Source organism: Peromyscus californicus, unplaced genomic scaffold, assembly GCF_007827085.1.
Source record: "Peromyscus californicus insignis strain IS unplaced genomic scaffold, ASM782708v3 Scaffold_3__1_contigs__length_106647218, whole genome shotgun sequence".
NCBI classification, from domain to species: domain Eukaryota; kingdom Metazoa; phylum Chordata; class Mammalia; order Rodentia; family Cricetidae; genus Peromyscus; species Peromyscus californicus.
In genome coordinates, this window is record NW_026294551.1 from 43,733,518 (window position 1) to 43,754,041 (window position 20,524).

The 20,524-nt window shown below is 49.6% G+C and overlaps 1 protein-coding gene across 3 annotated transcripts in view; it reads left to right on the top strand.

Moving 5' to 3' along the window:
* Positions 1–8,031: 8,031 nt before the first annotated feature.
* The window catches only part of Ksr1 (kinase suppressor of ras 1), a 138,342-nt gene continuing 125,849 nt past the window's right edge, over positions 8,032–20,524 (top strand). For all 3 annotated transcript variants that reach the window (XM_052755712.1, XM_052755713.1, XM_052755714.1), the window contains exon 1: positions 8,032–8,506. In XM_052755712.1, the coding sequence (XP_052611672.1) occupies positions 8,276–8,506 (231 nt within the window). In that variant the 5' untranslated portion in view covers positions 8,032–8,275. The remainder of the gene's footprint in view (positions 8,507–20,524) is intronic.

Here is a 20,524-nt window from a genome sequence, read left to right on the forward strand (position 1 = left end):
GAACCATCTCACCAGCTCTCCTAGACTCCCTTTTTATAGAAAAAGGAATAAAACCTGGGAAAGGTAAAGAGTTGTGCCACAGTGTGATGCAAGGTCAACTCAAGTCCAAGGACACTCACGATCCAGTTAGGGAGATGGGGTGGGGAGCAAAATCCTATGGACTGTGGATGCTGGTAAGGTGACCCTGCTGCTATGACGAGGTAGGTGCCTGTGAGTTAGGTCAACAGAACAAGGAGAAATGTGGAGAAACTAGGCCGCAGCTACAAGTGACAGCCCGAAGCCTGTGTGATGGTAATATTGTAATATCAGCCCTAGGTCGGCCAGGGCTGTGTGGTGATACTCTGTTGTGGGGGGTGTCGTGCTGGAGGGGTTGGCAAGATGGCTGAGTGAGTAGAGGTGTTTGCTGCCACGCCTGATGATCTGAGTTCAATCTCCTGATTCCACATGGTGGAAGGTAAGAACTGACCCCCGTGGCTTGTCCTCTGACCTCTACATTTATGCTGTGGAGGGCTTGCATTCACATAGACACACACAAATGACTAAAGATATGTTTTAAAGAATGACAGCTTAAGTAAAGACATCATGACATGAAAGCCCACCACGCCCCTGACCCCCAAGATTGTTGAGTTAGGGTAGTGAGGACCAACTGTCCCACAGGCTTTCTAATCTTCTTTAATTCTGGGGTTCATGGACAGCCTGTGGGGACCCAAAACCTCCTTGCCTAGATGTATCGTATTACAACTGAGGGTGTCTATATATTGATTTTTCTAGAGAGATGCTTTATATTTCTATTGGCTTCTTCTTCTTCTTCTTCTTCTTCTTCTTCTTCTTCTTCTTCTTCTTCCTCTTCTTCCTCTTCTTCTTCCTCTTCTTCTTCTTCTTCTTCCTCCTCCTCCTCCTCCTCCTCCTCCTCCTCCTCCTCCTCCTCCTCCTCCTGTTCTTCTCCTTCTTTTCCTTCTCCTTCTTTTTTGAGACAGGTTTCTCTGCGTAGCTTTGGCTGTCCTGGATCTCACTCTGTAGACCAGGCTGGCCTCCAAGTTACAGAGATCCGCCTGCCTCTGCCTCCTGGGTGCTGGGATTAAAGGTGTGTGCCACCACCGCCCAGCCATCTATCAGACTCTTAAGTTAGGGTCTTGACTTGAAACAGCCTTGGGTGGTGACAAGCTTGAAGAGGCTGACTGGACCCTGGCATGGAAGGAACTTGCAGGCTTTGATCAGAAATCACAGTTTGCTATGCAGTTCTCGGGCAGCCTATGCAGTTTTCCAGATGGAAAGCAATAGGGAAAGTGCTTGGGGAGACAGCCAGGCTCACTGTGACCCCCAAAGTTCAGCTCTGGTGTTCTACAAAGCGCTGCACAGCTGGCCTTAAAAAAAAAAAGCTAGGTGTGGTGATTCACACCTGTAATCTTAGTGCTCAGGAGACTGAGACAGGGCAGACACTGAGCTGGAGGTCAGCAGGGTATATATATAGCAGGCACCAAGCTAGCCTGGGGTGCGTAGTGAAACTTTGTTTCAAAAAGTTTTCAAAAATCGACTGAGTCTGCAAGGATGTCCAGACGTACTACCACCCTCTATTGATGTGGATGGAACTCAGGGCCATGCTCTTCCACACCCCTCATCTTTTAGACTTGTTCTTGTTACCATTCTGTAGTTGGACTTTCTTCTCCACCACTGGCGCCAAATCAGGACATGGAGAATTGTTATTAATTATGAAAGCTTGGCCTTTAACTTAGGCTTGTCTCAACTAGCTCTTACAACTTAAATTAATCCATTTATATTAACCTACATTCTCTCCTATGGCATTACCTCTCTTTCATCTTGCACCTCCTGTTTCCTCTCCATGTCTCCTGGTGCCTAGATTCCTCCTCTTCTTTCTTTCTCTCCCTGGAAATCCTGCTTATCTCTCGTGCCTAGCTATTGGCCATTCAGCTCTTTATTAAACCAATCACAGTGACACATCTTCACACAGTGTACACAAATATTCTATAACACCATTCCCTGGGTAACGCAATACAAAAGCCCTGTACACAGCTTTGGCACCTATGAGGTGTTCTGGATAAACTGGAGGTGTTGAAAGTGTAGCAGGGTGATGGGAGGTTAAGGTAGGATATGGGCAACTACTAATCTATATTTTGTTGTTTTTAATCCAACAAAGTTGGAGCTTACTGAAAAGAAAAAAAGAGAGCAGGTTTGTGGGTCGGTGAGATGGCCGAGCCCGAGCCCACAAGAGCCTTTGCTGTGCAAGCCTAATGACCTGAGTCCAATCCCCAGAACCCAGATAAAGGTAAAAGGACAGAGCTGACTTCACAGTTCTGTTGTGGATTCAGAGTCGTCTCCTGACCTCCATGTGCATGCTCACAACAATAATAAATAAAATTAAAAAGAGAAGGAAGCTGGTCTATGTTGTTTGTCATTCCTGGCTTGCTTTTGTTTACTTGAGATAGAGTTTTACATATCCCAAGCTTGCTTTGGACTTGTTTTGTAGCTGAGGATGACCTTGAACTTCTGATCCTTCAGCTTCCCCCTCTTGAGGGCTGGGTCTCCAGGTATGTGCCACCAGGCCCAGTTTATGTTGTACTGGGCATTGAATCTAGAGTTTTGTGAACACTGTGCAAGCACTGTACCAACTGAGCTACATCCCCAGCCCAAGACAAGATATAGTTTTCATCCAGATTTAAGGGTGGGTATTAGGGGAGAAAGGGGTGCCTAGGAAAAGGACAGTGCACATCCAAGACACTGGTGTGCTTCTCAAGACAGTGTCACTGTTCTCAAACACGGAAGCCAGGGAGGTGACTCAGAGGGTAAAGGCAATTGTCACCAAGCCTGATGATCCAAGTTTCAATCCCTGGACGAGTTGTCCCCTGACCTGTATGCACACACACTCGCACACAATGTTACTCAGGCTTGTCTTGAACTTGTGGGCACAAATGGGATGAGAGGTATATGCCACCATACTCTGCTATAACTACACAATTTTCTGTAAGAGACTAGTTCATCTCTGAGTCGGGGATCTACAGAAAGTCCCTAAAGATACGGAGGGATGATTCTAATAGTCTCTGCTGTGTCCCCAGAGTGTGGCCCCGTGCTGAACATGGCCTTTGCACCCCAGTGAGTATCTGCTGCATGGATGGAATGAGGAAAGTACAGACATACAGATATGTGTAATAACAATAGAGAAAGTGCATCTTGGGAGGAGATGACTCAGAGGGTGAGAGCACTTACTGTACAAGCATGGGGGCCTTGAGTTCAATTCCCAGAACCTGTGTGAAAAGCTGAGTGTGGCTACCTGTGTTGATTAAGCGGCGGCGCTTGTGGCTGGCCGCCGTCTGCGGCGGCCATGCCGACGGAGGAGAGTGCTGGATGTATCGGTGACGGAAGAATCACAAGCCATGGTTACCTTTCTAGGGCTTTATTGAGAGAGAAAGAGGGAGAGAGAGAGAGAGAGAGAGAGAGAGAGAGAGAGAGAGAGAGAGAGAGAGAGAGGAGGGAAGAGAATACAGAAGGAGAGAGTGCGGAAAGAGAGGGCACAGAGGGCACGCCCACTTTTTAGGCTGGGACGCCATTGCAGGCTAGTGACGTAATTAAGGACATAATCCTTACAACCTGTGTACCTGGAACCCCAGCACTGTGCATGGAGGTTGGGGAGGGGAGACAGAATTCCTTCTGGGGTTTGCTGGATGCTTCAGGTACCTTAAGTGATTTTCTTAGGCCGGAAGAATGGCTCAGTGGTTCAGAACACTTGCTGTTCTTCCAGAGGACCTGAGTGGAATTCCCATGTTAGGCAGCTCACAACTGTCTAGAACTCTAGCTCTATGGATTCCAAAACCTCTCTCTGGCCTCTGCATGTGTCATACATACACACATACACATAAACCAAACAATGTAAAAATCTTTTCAAAAGAGAGACTATCTCAAAGGAATAAGGCAGAAAATGATAGAGCATGATGCCTGACGTCCTCCTCTGGCCTCTATGAGCAATCATATAGGCACAGGTACTCACACACACAACTGGGCACACATTACATACACACCACACTCATATACCTATACAAACACCCAAAGGGCTGGGCGTGTAGCTCAGGGGTAAGGGTGTTTGCTTAGCATGTGTGAGGAAGAAAGGAAGGAAGGAAGGGAGGGAGGGAAGGAGGGAGGAAGGAAGGAAGGAAGGAAGGAAGTATGGCGGCACACTCAATACCAGGAACCTGAGATAAAAGGATCCTTATAGACTTGAGGCCAACCTCTGTGTGTGTGTGTGTGTGTGTGTGTGTGTGTGTGTGTGTGTGTGTGTGTGTGTGTTTATGAGTGCCATGGAACACAAGTGGAGGTCAGAGCACAGTTTTGGGGAAGAGTCAGTTCTCTCCTTCTGCCGTGTAGGTTTTGGGGGTTTGAACTCAGATCATCAAGCTTGGCAGTAAACCCCTTTAGCCGAGCTGTCTCGATGTCTCCCCCACCCTATTTTCAAATTACAGTTTATTTATTGGTGTGCATGTGCATGTGTGTGTGTGTATTCATGTGTGTGTAAATGTGTCATGGCACACATCTGGGGGTCAGAGAACAACTTTTGGGGGTATGTTCTCTCCTTCCACCATGTGAGTCTCAGGGATTGGCCTCAAGTCTTCAGACTTGGCAGCAGGCCAGACGGTGGTGGCGCACGCCTTTAATCCCAGCACTTGGGAGGCAGAGCCAGGCGGATCTCTGTGAGTTCGAGGCCAGCCTGGTCTATAGAGTGAGATCTAGGACAGGCACCAAAACTACACAGAAAAACCCTGTTTCAAAAAACAAAACAAAACAAAACAAAAAAAACAGACTTGGTAGCAGGTGCTGCCCTACCCATTGAGCTATCTTGCCAACCCCTAGTGGCATTTCTAAGAAGCTCCCAGGTGATAGAGTTGCCATTGCTCTTGCACCATATTAGGAGTGTTAAAGACCTAGGAATGAGTCCCGGCTTCCTTCCTATGCCCTGCTTTATCTAGCCCTGTCCAGTTTCCCATATCCTTTCCATTTGCTCTTTCTCAACACACTGTGGTGGCATGGGCCTTCCTTCTCTTTCTGGAGTATGTCAACTTTCTGCCCTTGGGCCTTTGCCTAGAGTGGTCCTGTCCTGGAGAACCACGTGCACAGCTTCAATTTCCTGATTCCGATCTCTGTTCAGCTGAGTGTGGTGGCACACACTTGCCCTATCACTGGGGAGGGAGAGGCAGGAGGATCAGGAGATAAAAGTCACACCCTAAGCTACATAGTGAGTGGGAGTCTTGGATGTATGAGACCCTGCCTCAAAAACAAAACAAAAGTAATTAACAGGCTGGAGAGATGGCTCAGTGGTTAAGAGCATGACTGCTCTTCCAGGGAGCCCGGGTTCATTTCTCAGCCACACGGCAGCTCATGACTGTCTGTAACTCCAGCTCCAGGGGACCTGATACCCAGGGCAAGACACCAATGCGCATAAGATAAAAATAAATTAATTAAAAATAGAATAGTTAAAAAAATAACAAATCTCAGCTCTGTAATCAGAGTTCTTTCTTGATGGTACTTCTTTCTCTATAGCACCCAACACTCATTGAATTTATTTGGGTAATGTATTGTTGACCTGTGTGTGGGTGTTTAATTTAGATTTATTTTTATTTTTACTTACGTCTATGTATGTGTGTGAACGTATGCATGTGCCACGTGGTCAGGTGCCCAAGGATAGCAGCAAGAGGCTGGCACTTGTCTAGTCTGCAGCCCTGCTGGTGCCGCCATGGTGGCATGGGTAGGCATGAATGCCACAGGCCATAGGACAGCAGGTTCCCAGGAGCTGGTGGGATGTCTCAGTTGGTAAAGTGCTTGCCACTCGAGCCTGAGGACCTAAGTTTGATGCCCTCACACCCATGTAGAAGGTGGGGCAGCAGTGCATGCCTGCATTTCCTGAGACCTGTTAACTAACTAGTCTAGCAGAACTGGCTACCCCCAGGTTCAGTAAGAGACCCTGCCTCAAAGCAATAAGGTGGAGAGTGATTGAGAAGTCTAGTCCATCTACCTTCTGCACTGTGACTTCTTTTTTTGTTTTGTATATTGTTTTTTTAATTAAGAAATTTTCTGTTCATTTTACATACCAACTACCGATGTCCCTCTCCTCCTTCCCCCTACCCCCAGCCTTCCTCCCCATCCCACCCCCATTCCCACCTCCTCCAAGGCAAGGCCTCCCAGGGAGTCAGCAGAGCCTGGTACATTCAGTTGAGGCAGATCCAAGCCCCTCACCCTGAACCAAGGCTGTGTAAGGTGTCCCACCATAGGTACTGGGTTCGACCTCACAATGCACCCAGTCGGGAGGCTGCTGCCTAAACAGCTCAGAGGCCTAACAGCTGGAGACTCTGGGGTATCCTAACGCCACAACCTCGTCAACATTAGAAAACAAAGAAAATTGGCAGAGAATAAAGAGCAAGCCGTTCTCCATACGCCCTGGGATTCAGGAGCACCTCAAAGGGACACGGGGAGGACCAACAGAGGCCAACACAGAACATTCTCTCTGCCCAACAACGCAACAGCTCGAGACATACACTGCTGGACAAGACCCCGGAACTGAGACACACAGGCCTCCTATTGTCTCAGCTTAAAAACTGAACTTTGTGGGGCACACACACTCAGCTGTGCTCAAGAAATCCACATGCGTTGGGTTCATTTTATTTTATGTGTTTGAGTGTTTTGCCTGCATATACATATGTGTACCATGTGACTACTTGGTGCCTACATAGGTTAAAAGACTTCAGAGACCCTAGAACTGGAGTTACAGGTGGTTGTGAGCCATCAGGTGGGTTCTGTTCCAGAACGCTGGATCCTCTGCAGGAGCAAGTGCTCTTAACTGGTGAGCCATCTCTCCACCCCACCACTCCCCCTTTGAGGCAAGACCTGACTAGATATATAACCCAAGCTGGTCTTGAATTTCCTATGTAGAACTAGGTTGGTCTTGAACTCATAGAGATCCTCCTGCCTCTGCCTCTGGAGTGCTGGAATTAAACATGTGTGACACCACACTTGGTTTCATTTTCCCTTTTCAAAAAAATTGGTAGATGAGACGAACTCATAGGAGAGGAGAGTGAACAGGTGTGGTGAGGCTTAAATGCTGGCTTGGGAAGTACTGGGAAATACCACTGCTATAGCCATTGACTGCTTGGGCTCAGGATCTCATTCAGAAAGTCTGAGTTTAGCAAGGAGCTAACGTTTATACATGACCATAATCTGGGTGCTGTGCAAACATAATCTCCTTTTCAGAAACCCGGGTTAGGTGGCTATGACCCCTTCTGATGTGAAGGGGAAACCCGGAGAAGAGCCATTTGCCTAAGTTCACATAACAGGCAGTGGAGTGGTGGAAATCAAATTTGAACTCAAGTTCTCTCTGCTCCGAAAACTCTTAGAAGTGTCTAACAAATTAATGTGCTGCCCACGTGTCATCTGCAGGGTATGAGATGTTAAACTTACTTTGTTGAGTAAATGGAATGCAGAAGAAAGTCCTTTCTCTTGCCTGTCCATTAACTTTAGTATACACCATTCAGGGTCAAGGTCTATGCGAACACAAACACAAATCAGGGTCAAGTGTTGTGAGAACTAGATGTGGGTGGGGGTGAGGGTGTTCTTTTCCTTTTCCTTCGATAGTGCTGGGGAATTAAACCTAGGGCCTTATGTTTGCCAGGCAAATGTTCTGCCGCTGAGCTACATCCTTAGCTCATTCCCATACAATATCCCACATTACAGGGCTCATCTGAGTGTGAGCCATCAGCCCCTGCCCCACCCCATTCGCCGGTCGTGGGAAGCTACTAATATGTGTGCGCTTGCGTGTGTGAGAAGGTGGTAGTAGTGGAAGATGGGAGTGAAGGAACTGAGGAGGAGGGGGAACCAGGCTCCCAAGACCACGATGCACAGGAATTGGAGCAGGCGCAGAGGATCCCCTCCTAGGCGGCAGGCGGGGCCAGAGTGCGGGCGGGGCCCCGAGGGCGCGGGCCAGGAGGCAGATGGCGCGGCGCGGACTACAAGTCCCAGCACACCCCGCGGCCTCGATCCGGCCCCCGCGGCCGCTTAAAGGCTCCGGCAACCGCAGCCGTCGGGTCGCGGAGGCTTTCGCTTTGCCGCCGCGTTTGGGAGGCGGGAGGAGCGGACTGGGCGGCCGGCTCTTAGGACTTCAGGCTCTGGCGGCGCCGAGGGGGCGCTTTTAGTGCAGCCCTCCCGGTTCAAGGCTCTTTTGCCGAGGCGCCGGTGCTCCCGGGCTCCTCGCCTCGGCCCCCCGCGGCCCCGATGCCGAGGCATGGATAGAGCGGCGTTGCGCGCGGCGGCGATGGGTGAGAAAAAGGAGGGCGGCGGCGGGGGCGCCGCGGCGGCCGCGGACGGGGGCGCAGGGGCCGCGGCCAGCCGGGCGCTGCAGCAGTGCGGTCAGCTGCAGAAGCTCATCGATATCTCCATCGGCAGTCTGCGCGGGCTGCGCACCAAGTGCTCTGTGTCCAACGACCTCACCCAGCAGGAGATCCGGACCCTGGAGGTAAGGGGCCGCGGTGCTCGTGATCCCGATCCGGCTGTGCCCCGGGAGCCGCCCCGCTGCTTTCCTTCCCGAGTTGCATCCTGCAGCCGGGTCTGCTAGCTAGAGTCTTCCTCCCTTGCCTGAGCTCGCTGATGCGGTGGCTTGAGGACCTACGACCAGCGCTCACCTTGGAAGGATTTGGGGGAAGGGGTGTTAGAGTGGGGGGCTGGATAGAGGCTCTAGAACCCGCGTGCCGGGTAGGATGCTCGCGGGCATCCCACTGCAAACCCCTCTCCGCCCTCACCCCATTTCCAGTGCCCATAGTAGTCATTGTCCCACTGAATCACGCGCTGGACTTTTCTCGGTGTGCTTAAGCCCGGTAGCGTGGGCTGGGGTGATGGGGGGACGTCCCCTGAAGTGTGAGCGTCGCCCCGTGGCACTGACTTTCCCTCACTACCCACTCTTTTTGTCCTGTTTCCTTTCCTTTCCACCAGGTCTTGTCTGCCACTTTTCAAAAAGTGTTTGCTGAAACAGCATTTTTGCTGTTGAGGCGTTGGGGTGCTTTTCTTTCGCGATGTCACAGCAGTTCACTGCTTAATTGAAATTACCCATTGACTTCCCCACTCCACCCCAAACATTGGGCTTTGGCCTAGGAAGGATTATACTGGGGAAGGGAACCTTTGGTAAGAACGCACTACTTAAGGGGGGTGGGTTGCTGACAGAGATGACCTGGAGTGCGATGAAAAATAAGATGTGTGAGCTGTCTTCTCTCAAATTATAGCTGGGAAGTGCAGCATTAAAAGGATTTGGAAGAACCAGCCAGCAAGGTGATTGGGATTTCAGAAGGGGGAGTTCCCCCACCCCTTACACATTAGAGGAAAAACTAGTGCCTTCCCAGCACACTTCCAGGGACAGGAAGACCTTTAAAAGTTCAGGGGTCAATTAATAGCTCTGTCCTGAAGAAGGGTCTTTCCTCACTTGGCATTGTCTTATCTGTGCTTCTGTAGGTCTGAGGATGTCTGTTTTATTAGATATGTGATCACACACACACACACACACACACACACACACACACACACACACACAGAACATTGCTAATTGCATCTGCCAGCTGTCATAAAGCCAGCCAGTGATTGCTGTAATTATTACAAGACCAGTCCTCCCTCCTCTCACACCACAAGCCTGATTCCTTGCTTGATCCAAAATGCTCAGGGTGACTCTCCCTTAGCTGTATTTTCAGAAAAGCCACAAAGCCAGGGACATTGGGAGACTCCAACCAGGGCTGGCTATTATTATTGTTTTTTTGTTACAGTTGCTATAGCAGGACCGACCAGGGCTTTGCTTAAAAAAACAAACCAACAAAGCTCTGCACCGGGCTTTTCTGCATGTGGATTTCTTGAGCACAGCTGAGTGTGTGTGCCCCACAAAGTTCAGTTTTTAAGCTGAGACAATAGGAGGCCTGTGTGTCTCAGTTCCGGGGTCTTGTCCAGCAGTGTATGTCTCGAGCTGTTGCGTTGTTGGGCAGAGAGAATGTTCTGTGTTGGCCTCTGTTGGTCCTCCCCGTGTCCCTTTGAGGTGCTCCTGAATCCCAGGGCGTATGGAGAACGGCTTGCTCTTTATTCTCTGCCAATTTTCTTTGTTTTCTAATGTTGACGAGGTTGTGGCATTAGGATACCCCAGAGTCTCCAGCTGTTAGGCCTCTGAGCTGTTTAGGCAGCAGCCTCCCGACTGGGTGCATTGTGAGGTCGTCCCTGGTGGCCTTCAAAGGCCCGAGGAGGGTCATTTGCAGTAGGAACAGGACACATGCCCTGTTTCTTTGCAGTGTATTTGAAGGGTCTTTCTGGTCCCTGAAAAGATAGGGCTTTGGGTGATATTTCAAATGGGAATTTTGACCTCGGAGCTGGTTCTCTAGGACTGTTACCAGCTAGTTTGGGTGAATCACTTCATCCCTGGGGCCTCAACTTTCCCCATCTGCTTGGAAGAGGTTTGAGTGGTTCCCTTCAGGCTGTTTCTGAAAAGCTCTGCATTCTGTTGTGGTTTAGACTGTGTGTGTGTGTGTGTGTGTGTGTGTGTGTGCGCGCGCGTGCACGCGCGCGCACTCAGTTGGGTTGAGTTAAACATTTATATGCTATTCTATGTAGATGTCCCTGTTTAAGAACAGCACTAAAAACCAGATGTACTGGATAGATTGTGTAGGAGATGCCTTTCCTATTGTGAGTATCTTGACCGCGGGAGTGCTAGGGAACAGAAGGCCCACACAGCTTTGTAGTTGGTCCTGTTTCTGTCGACCTTGGGCAAGCTTGATAACTTCTACTCTCAAACTTCCCGTCTGTAAAGTGGAGATGGAGTGCTTTCACCTGTAGGGTTTGATGGAGTCTGTCTGCCCTGCTGCCAAAAGTCCACCTATAAACTTTCCCTGGTTGGGGCCTGGTGACATTGATGCACAGGGAACCTTTAGGAGAAGAAGCACATAGAATTGCTTTTCCACAGGTGATGGCTGGAGGCAATCCCAGAAGGCTGGATCAGGGCAGCTCACCCCAGCAGCATGTAGAAAGGCACCTAACTTGGGCTAGTCTCAATGTCCTCTTGTTTCTGATTTTTTTTTTTAAAGTGTTTCGGTGTGACTTTATGTGCACCACATGTGTGCAGGAGCCTGACGAGGCCAGAAAAGGGCATCAGATGCCCTGGACCGGGATTTGCAGGTTAACTGCCCGGTGGATGCTGAGAAATGAACTTGAATTCTGTACAAGGGCAGTAAATTCTTTTAACTTCTTGCTGAGCCACCTTTCCAGCCCCAGATTTCTGATTTTGTGTGTGTGTGTGTATGTGTGTGTGTGTGTGTGTGTGTGTGTGTGTGTGTGTGTGTGTGTGTGTGTGTGTAACCTTGGGATAGGTCTTATCCGTAAGTCCCCTGGCTGAACTCAGCATACAGATTAGGCTGGTTTTGAACTCGTGGCTAGTCTCCTGTCTCTGTCTCCTGAGTGCCAGGATCACAGGTGTCTGGCTAAAGAGCTTGACTTATACAACTCAGACTTCTGGCAGAATCTCAAGAGGCCCAGCCCACTTTGGCCCTTCTTAGCTAAAAACTCTTGAAGAGAGCAACAGCTTGTGGGATGTCCCCTGTGGGACCCTGACCGGGGACAGGCTGCTTGTGAAGATCCCAGGTCATGATGATGTGCTATCTGCTGATGGCTTTGCTCTGTGGAGCTGCTGTTCAAGTTGAAAAGGGAGTTAAAGGGGGTGGGGAGTGTAGCTCCGCGATAGAACACTTGCCTTGAATCCGTAAGACCCTGTGTTTAAATCTCCAATACTACATTTAAGAGGAGGAGAAAGGAGCCAAGGTTTAATGTTCACCCCCTACCCGCCCAACAGTGTGCTGGCCTCCTCTCAACCTCTAAGGATTCACTGAAGCTCCGCCAACTTCATCACACACATTTCCCCTGTCAAAAAGGAAAGGGCAGGCAGGAGACGCAGCCAGAACTCAGTGTTTCCGGAATGACGTTGCGGGGCTGTGTCACTGGGTAGAATCTCGTGCCCTGTCTCTGGCAGGCCTTCAAGAGGTCTGACTACTACTCCATGAAGCAAGGGGGGATGTTGTCAATCTCCAGCTGTGCCCATGGAGGGACACCTGGCCTCTGTACAGCTGGGCCTGTTGGTCCCATCTGTGGGTTCCCTGTGGGCCCCGTCTGTGCACTGGGAGACGGTGTACAGGGCGTTCACTCACACTGTCTCCTGCTTGTTCACATGGTTGGTGCTCTGGAGTCTGTTCCTTTTTGCCAGCGTACTAGCGCCTCCCAGAAACAGGCTCTGTGTCTTGTCCCAGTTGCAGGGTCCCTCAAGGGCTTTCTTTGCTCATGAGTTCTTTCTGGGGAAAGGCTAAGAGAAGCAGTCATGGGACAGTCTCTGCTTTTGGCCACTTCCCTGAGCAGGTACCTTGGAGACTTTGCTGTGCTTGGGAAGCAGAGAGGCTCCATCCAGTGGGCTGGGCAGAGTTCAGGGTGTTCTTTCTGTGTTAGGACCCCTGGAATTCTCCAGTGGAACTACCAAGAGTGGAAGGATGTGTTCACTGGCCAGGCCTTCCATAGCTACTGATGTGCTGATGGTAATCCTAGCTGGTGGCTACCTGGGCTCTGGTAGGTGGGGTCTTTGGATGTGAGGGGCATGTTCCATCTAAAGGGGTAACCAGGCAGGTGAACAGCAAGGCCTCCACTACCATGAATGACAGAGAGCTTCGAGTGGGCCTCGAGTCAGGAATCCCATAGAATCGTTCCGTCTGACTTACCGGTTCCATAGGAAACGTTGCCAGAGCCTCGGTGACGGCTCCTAAGTCAGCCTTCCCAAGGAGGATGCGACTAGAACCTGGTTCTCCTTTCCTAACCCAGGTAGTGTCTGGAGTGTATCATTCCTCTGCCTTGGTTTTAACCTTTTGCCTGAGAAACTCCAGTTATCACCAAAGGGACATGGAGCTGAAGGCCTGTGTCTTTTGGTGTCAACTTTCACCTTGGTGACCTTTAACCTGGAAAGACCCAATTCTCAACTGTCCGTCAGAAGAGGCCTAAGAAGTACGTGCTGTTTGGGAAGGCTGTGAGCCGTGGAGGGCTGGGATGCCACTGGCTGGAGGGAGACCTTATCGCCTCCACACCCGGGCCCTGGAGGCTGGGGTTGCTGCCTGGGATAGAGACGGATCGCCTCCTAGCTGCAGGGCTCTTTTCCTCTCTCAGACACCTGGTTTGGCTCATCATCCTGGGAAGCAGCATTCCATACCAGATGCTTCCCTGCCTGCCTGCTGGCTGTGGTCCAGAGAGGGAGCGTGCACCAAGGTGCTGGCCTGTGGTGACACCGATGGTGTCTGCAGATGTGTGGGAAGGTGACAAAGCCTCGGTTGGGTCCTTGGGCTGAGCTTTAAAATGGTTTCATTACATTTGTGTATGGATGGCGTGCTTGTGGAGGTCAGAGCATGGCTTGGTTGAGTCAGTCCTCTTCTACCATGTGGGTTCAGGGAATCAAACTCGGGTCATCAGGCTGGGCTGAAAGCCCTTTTGCTCCCCTGAGCCATCTCGCCAGCCCCCTAAGCTGTGGTTTTTTGTTGGTTTTTTTTTTTTTAATATTTTATTTATTTATTATGTGTGCAGTGTTCTGCCTGCAGGCTAGAAGAGGGTGTGAGATCTCATTACAGATGGTTGTGAGCCACCATGTGGTTGCTGGGACTTAAGCAGCCAGTGCTCTTAACCTCTGAGCCACTTCTCCAGCCCTCTAAGCTGTGATTTTGGTTTTTGTTTTAAATGTCCTTGCAGGGCAGATTGTCTGTCCCGTTTTTTACATTTAGTTCAGAGGGTGTTCGCTTTCATTTGGCGACTTTTCCTCTGGATAGACCCACTTCCCAAATGTCCTTCACAGGAGGCCTAAGGAGGCCTATGCTGTTTGTGACGGCTGTGAGCCAGGGAGGGCTGGGGACTTGGAGGCTGGGGTTGCTGCCCAGAGGAGGGATGGAATGCCTCCTAGCTGCAGATGCACCAACGTTCATGGGAGTGACCTCTGCAATGAGAGCGTCCACATACGTGAGCGTCTTGAACGTGCTCTGTGTGAAGTCCTCCAGTAGGCCCTGAACATATGCTTTCACACAGTGATCATTTTCTGCAGCCTGGGAGATTTCATTCCCAATTTGAAGATCAGGCAACTGGAGCTAGGAGAGCCAGAGAGCCTGAGTCAGTAGAGAGTTGAGTCTGAGTTGACTGGTGTTGAACTTGCGGTGATCCTTCTGCCTCAGCATCCCCAGTGTGGAAAGTACAGGCGTGTGCCACCACACCACACCCTGGTCTTGAGAACTCCTCTTGCAACCTTGGCAGCTAGCTGCCTCTAGAAACACTGATGTTGGGAGGGTTGGGAGAGGATTTTGGTCAGCTATGAAGGACTGGCCCAGGATTGGCTCAATTCCAGCCCATTGAGTTGATGGGTGACTGCCCTGTCCAGCCTTTGAGTTTGAATGTTGGATGACTTCCCTCCCATTCAGCTCAGCACATTCTCAAAGCAGGAGGTGAGGCACCCAACCCTGCTGATTTCATTCTGAGAAAGGAGAAGCTGCTATGAGATCGACCTACTCAGAGATTTTTTTTTTCTTTTGTTTTTTTGAGACAGGGTTTCTCTATACAGCTCTGGCTGTCCTAGAACTAGCTATGTAGGCAGGTTGGCCTTGAACCTGGAGATCCTCCTGCCTCTGCCTCCCAAGTGCTGGGACTAAAGGTGTGCACCACTGTGCCTAGCTCACTCAGCTTTTTAAAAAATGGTTATCTGCGTTATTCTTTCTAAGCAATTCTTGAGACAAAGAATATCTATCTAACTTGCTACTTTTAATTGCAGGTGCTTAAGATACACATTAATACATGTTCCCTCTGCAAAAGGGAACCATGCTAGATAATAGAAGAATCACCTATTATGCTGCCTGTCAGAGCCAAGCCCTGGGACTGTTTTTTTTTTTTTTTTTTTTTTTTTTCCCCTGACTCCTAGGTTTCTACTGTGCATTTGCGTGGAAAGGTACATGCGTGTGCTTGCAGTGTGTGCCTTGTAAGTGTCTCTATCTCAACATGTGCACACTGCAGTGCCACCATCAGTGACAGTCATGTACCATGCCACACATTCCTTTAACTAGATCCCAATTTTCTTCTTCTTTTTTTTTCTTTTGGTTTTTTTGAGACAGGGTTTCTCTGTATAGCCCTAGCTCTCCTGACATTCTCTCTATAGACCAGGCTGCCCTCGGAACTCATAGAGATCCACCTGCCTCTGCCTCCTGAGTGCTGGGATTAAAGGGGTGCACCATCACTGCCAGCATATCCCAATTTTCAATGCTGACTTTTATTTTATTTTATTTTTTTTTGACATGATGACATATCTTGATGCAAGTAAGATTTTGCTGAATTAAAAATGTATAGATACATTTAGTATGTGTCTCTTTACATTAAAATTTTTATACATATGAGTGTTTTGCCTGCATGCATGTATGTATGTGCACCATATATGTGCCTTGTGCTCTTAGAGGCCAGAAGAAAAGTGTCAGGTTGCCTGAAATTGGAGTTAACAGATGTGTGATCTACCATATAGATGCTGGGGATCGAACTCAGGTCCTCTGGAAGAGCAGCCAGTTCTTTTTTTTTTTTTTTGTTTTTTTTGTTTTGTTTTTTGTTTTTTGAGACTGGGTTTCTCCGTGTAGTTTTGGTGCCTGTTCTGAATCTTGCTCTATAGACCAGGCTGGCCTGGAACTCACAGATATCCGCCTGGCTCTGCCTCCCGAGTGCTGGGATTAAAGGCGTGCACCACCATCACCCAGCGAGCAGCCAGTTCTTGTAACCACTGAGCCGAATCTTCAGCTATCCGGTGTCTGTCCATTTAAAGAAAATGTTTTTTAGACACATTGATTTTTAAATTACTTTTCTTTATGTATGTGGATGTGTGGATGTGGATGTGTGGATGTGGGTGTGTAGATGTGGGTGTGTGGATGTGGGGGTGTGGATGTGGATGTGTGGATGTATGGATGTGGGGGGTGTGCCACAGTGCGTAAGTGAAGGTCAGACCACAACTTGTAGGAGTTGGTCCCAGGATCCAGCTCTGGTCGGCAGACTTGAGTAAGCACCTTTGCCTACGTGGAGTACCTGTTAGGGAGAATTAACAGTGGTTAACAGAAGAGCCCTGAGCTGAGAGTCTCTCCCTGGAGTGACACCAGACAGTGCTTTGATCTTGACCAGCGACTGACAGGGAAGACGTATATTTTGTCCTAAGGAGTTCCTAGGAGAGGAAGCATGGCCTGGCCCTCTCTGCTCCATCTAGTCTGCGGGATCCTGGGGGTTGGGTGGGATTTTGGAGAGCTGTCTGAGGTATCCTGTGTCGGCCTGGATCCGTCTGAATGGATGATCCTTTCTATTTACACCACCACACCCAGACTGTCTGGTGTCTGACTGAATGGACTGTCTTTGGCCCCGACTCTGTTCTTTCAAGGCTTGCTCACTGAACAGCTAGCTCTCCTGCAAACCTTCCCTCCTGAGGAGCCTGGGGTATGAAACCTTCATGTGCATGTTGTGCTTTTATGATATCCAGCCTTGGTTTTGCTGTCAAGATAATCGTAATGACGTAGGCCTGATGACACTCGCTTTCAGTGCCAGCATTCAGAGAGGTGTTTGGGGTGGGGAGCGTCTCACGGTCAAGGGCAGCTTGGTCTCTAGGCTATAGTGTGAGTTCCAGGCCAGCATGGGCTGTGTGGTGAGGCCTCTGTCATGTGGCATGCTCACTTTTCAGTTACTCAGAGAAGCATAACTTTTTCTTTCCTTTATCTTTTTCTGGATACTGGCCAAAAGCCTAAGCTTGCCTTCCTGCACACCCTGGGCTTCTCACCTGCTCCCTGAAGCACGCCCTCCGGTTCCTCCGTTGCCGAACCTAACCGCTTTCTTGAAAGGGTAGTTTTCTCTCTTCATCTTCTCCATCTCCCTCCTCCCGGCGGCTCCCGTGATTTATAGCCCGCCTGTCTTGTTTTTCCTTTCACATTCTCATAAAATTGTCCTCGAGCTTAAAAAAAGGAGGAAAGAAAGAGATGATTTTTTTTTTCTAGTTGTTTCCAGATGTGGTAGAAGACCCCACAGCCACATAGGCAGCTTACCTCACATCTGCGGAGAGAAAACCCTCCCGGTCAATATGATGCCAGTATAAGCCTGCAGTCGATGCTGTGTGGATGGTTGTTCCCGACATCCTCTTTGCTTCTTTTTCTATGCTAACACCCAGGTGGAAATGCAGAGGTTTACTCTGGGGCCAGCTACTGAGATGCCTCAATCTCGACGACCACCACCTTCACCCATCAAACCTGTGCGTTTGAACACGTCTGCGTTCTCTCTGTTCCGCTGTTGGTGGGCAGCAGAGCGTTTTAACTGGGCAGATTGCCACGTCGAAGCCATTCTACTTGTATGCCGCCCCCCCACCCCCACCCCTTCATTTTTCTGCCCTGGGAATAATGACAAGAATGAGCTAACACTTGAATTCACAGTTTTAAGGGGGAAAAAATGGGGAATAAAATATGCAGTACAGAAACCAGCCAGCTCTGATTAGGAAAAATGAATTTCCACACAGCACCAACTGCAGGCTTGTATTGGCAGGCTATTGATCGGGAGAGTTTGGCTTTCTGCAGATGTGAGGTAAGCTGCCTATGCGGTGGCGAGGTCTTCTACCGTATCTGAAGGCGTTGAAACCAACTTAGCTGATTAATTTGAGTTTTAGACCCCTCCCCCCATTTTTAAAAGACAGTCTCTATCTAAATAACCCCCCTATTTAGCCCTCATTGCCTGGAACTTGCTATTTCGACCAGGCGGTTCTCAAAGTTGCAGCGATCCTTCTGGAACCTTGGCCTCCTCTGTGCGGGAATTTCAGGCCTATACCACCATGCCCAGTGCAGAGAGAATTTCGTTATAAAGAAAACAAAGTTAGAGATCATTTTACACTTATAAGGCTTATTATTTTATGTGTATGTCTTAGTCACTGTTCTGTTGCTGTGAAAAGACACCATGACCAAGGCAGCTCTTAGAAGATTGAACAGGGGATGGGGGCTTGCTTACCTTTTAGGGGATTAGTCCATTATCACCGTGGAGGAGACGCATGGCAGGCATGGTGCAGGAAAGAGAGCTACATCCTGATCCACAGGCAGAGAGAGGGGGGCAGAGTGTGTGTGTGTGTGTGTGTGTGTGTGTGTGTGTGTGTGTGTGTGTGTATGCATGCCTGGTATCTACAGAGGCCAGAAGACAGCATAGGATTCCCTGGAACTGGAGTTACAGGTGGTTGTGAGCTGATATGTGGGTGCTGGGAACTGAACCAGGGCCTCCCAGAAGAGCAGCCAGTGCTCTTAAACACTGGGCCATCATCCTCCAGCCCCAGTTACAGGCCATTTTAAAAAAATGATCTGAGTGTTCTCTGCCTCACTGGACAGTGTGTTAGACTACTGTCCCTCTAAGCCTGGGGTCCCAAAAGGCTTAATTTAGCCTTTTCCATACTGCAAGATGCTCCTCTGGAAGAGGGCTTTAAGTAGAGAATGTATTATGTTGGTTCCCCACCACCCACAACTTCAGAGGCTAAGAATTTGTTTTAAAGGTCCTGAGAAGTTCTGTAGGGCTTCCCAAAGGACTCCTCCAGGGCTCCCACCCCAAGGAAAGAGACTAGAAACTGTAGGCCCAGGTGGAGCCAGTATTGGTTTTATTGTAGGTGTTTTATAAACTGTAGGTACAAGGCAGGGTTTGGTGGTGGCATGGAACCCAAGCCCCAGTGGACTCAGCCATTGAGAGAAGTGGCCTTTTGTTGAGGACAGTGCTTGAGATTTGGTGGCAGGGGTCTCCTGGGTACTTCATCCTTCCACCATTGGAAGACAGAGAGGTCTGCCTGCCTGGGCATCCCGCCTCCCTCCCTCCCTCCTCCCCCATTCCTGGTTGGCAGAAAACAAAGTGGGAGACATACAGATGGCTGTGGGTGCGTTTGAGCCTGGGGCTGGAGGGGAGGGGAAGGGCTGGGCTGCAGACAAGGAATGCTTTTTCAAACAAAAAAGGAAATGCTGGCTCCGAAGGAGAGGAAAGGAAGCAGCTTCCTGTTGCTGGTGGTGGCTTTTTTTTGAGAGAGGCGGAGCCTTTTCTGTCCCCTAGGCCTGAAGAAGCTGGCTGGGGCAGCTATGGGGCCTCTCCAGCCTTTGCTCCCTCTCTGTTGCCTGAAGTGGCACGTCCCTCTTCCCCAGATCGCCAAGTCAGGTGGACATGCGTTTTCTAAACCGCCCCTCAGTACCTGCTCTAACATGGATGTGTCACCGTAGCTGACATTTTGCTGCCTGCTCACTCCCCTGGCCTCCTTGCTAGGAGCACTTTCTGGCGCGTCCTCCCTCCTCACACCAGTGCGTGTGGCAGGCCCTCCCATCATCCTCTTTGGCAGGAAAGGAACCGAGGTGCAAGGAGCTTCAGTTGACTGGAGCGTGAGGAGTTGCGAAGCCAAGGATGTGCAGAGCTATCATTTGAACCTGGGTGGCCTTTTGTGTGTGTGTGTGTGTGTGTGTGTGTGTGTGTGTGTGTGTGTGTGTGTGTGTGTGTGTTTTGGTTTTTGAAGACAGGGTTTCTCTGTGTAGTCCTGGAACTTGCTCTGTAGACCTGGCTGGCCCCGAACTGAGAGAAATCTGCGTGCTCTGCCTCCCTAGTGCTGGGATTAAAGGCCTGTGCCACACGGCTTGGCTTTTTTTTTCCTTTTTTGGGGGTGGGGGGGACAGAGCCTCAGCTTAGGTTAGCTTCAAACTCACTTTGTAGCTGAGGATGACCTTGACGTTTTCCTTCTTCTACCTCCCAAGTGCAGGGATTATAGGCCTGTGCAATGCAGTTTAATTAAAAAAAAATTTATTATAGTGTGTGTGTGTGTGTGTGTGTGTGTGTACATGCACCAGGGAGTGCGTCAGTTTTCTCCTTTACGTGGTTCCCTAGGATTGAACTTGGGTCTTCAAGCTTGCACAGCACGTGCTTTACCTGCTGAGCTGTCTTGTCATCCCAGCCTTTTTGTTTGTTTCTTATTTTAATTTTGTCTTTAGTTATGTATCTGTGTCTGTGTGTAGTATGTGCAAGTGAGTGCAAGTGTCTGTGGAGGCCAGAGGCACCAGGTCCCCCTGGAGCTGCAGTTACAAGTGAGTGAGTCGCTTGACATGGAGCTGAGAATTGAACTTGGGTCCTTTGAAAGAACATCCGAAGATGCCTTTTAACCACTGAGCCATCTCTCCACCCCTGGTTTGACCCAAGATCTCTGCACTGTAGCTCAGGCTGGCCTCTGAACTCAGGATAGTCCTCTGTCTCAGCCCCTGAGTTCTGGGATTACAGGTGCCTACCACGGGGCTTAGCTGCATGTTTTTAAACTTCATTGTGGAAATATTCAAACATGCAAAGGTAGAGAGAAGGATGTGCTGAAGGACAACCCCCCCCAAACACACACACACACACACACACACACACACACACACACACACACACACACAACTCGTAGTGATTCTCCACCAGA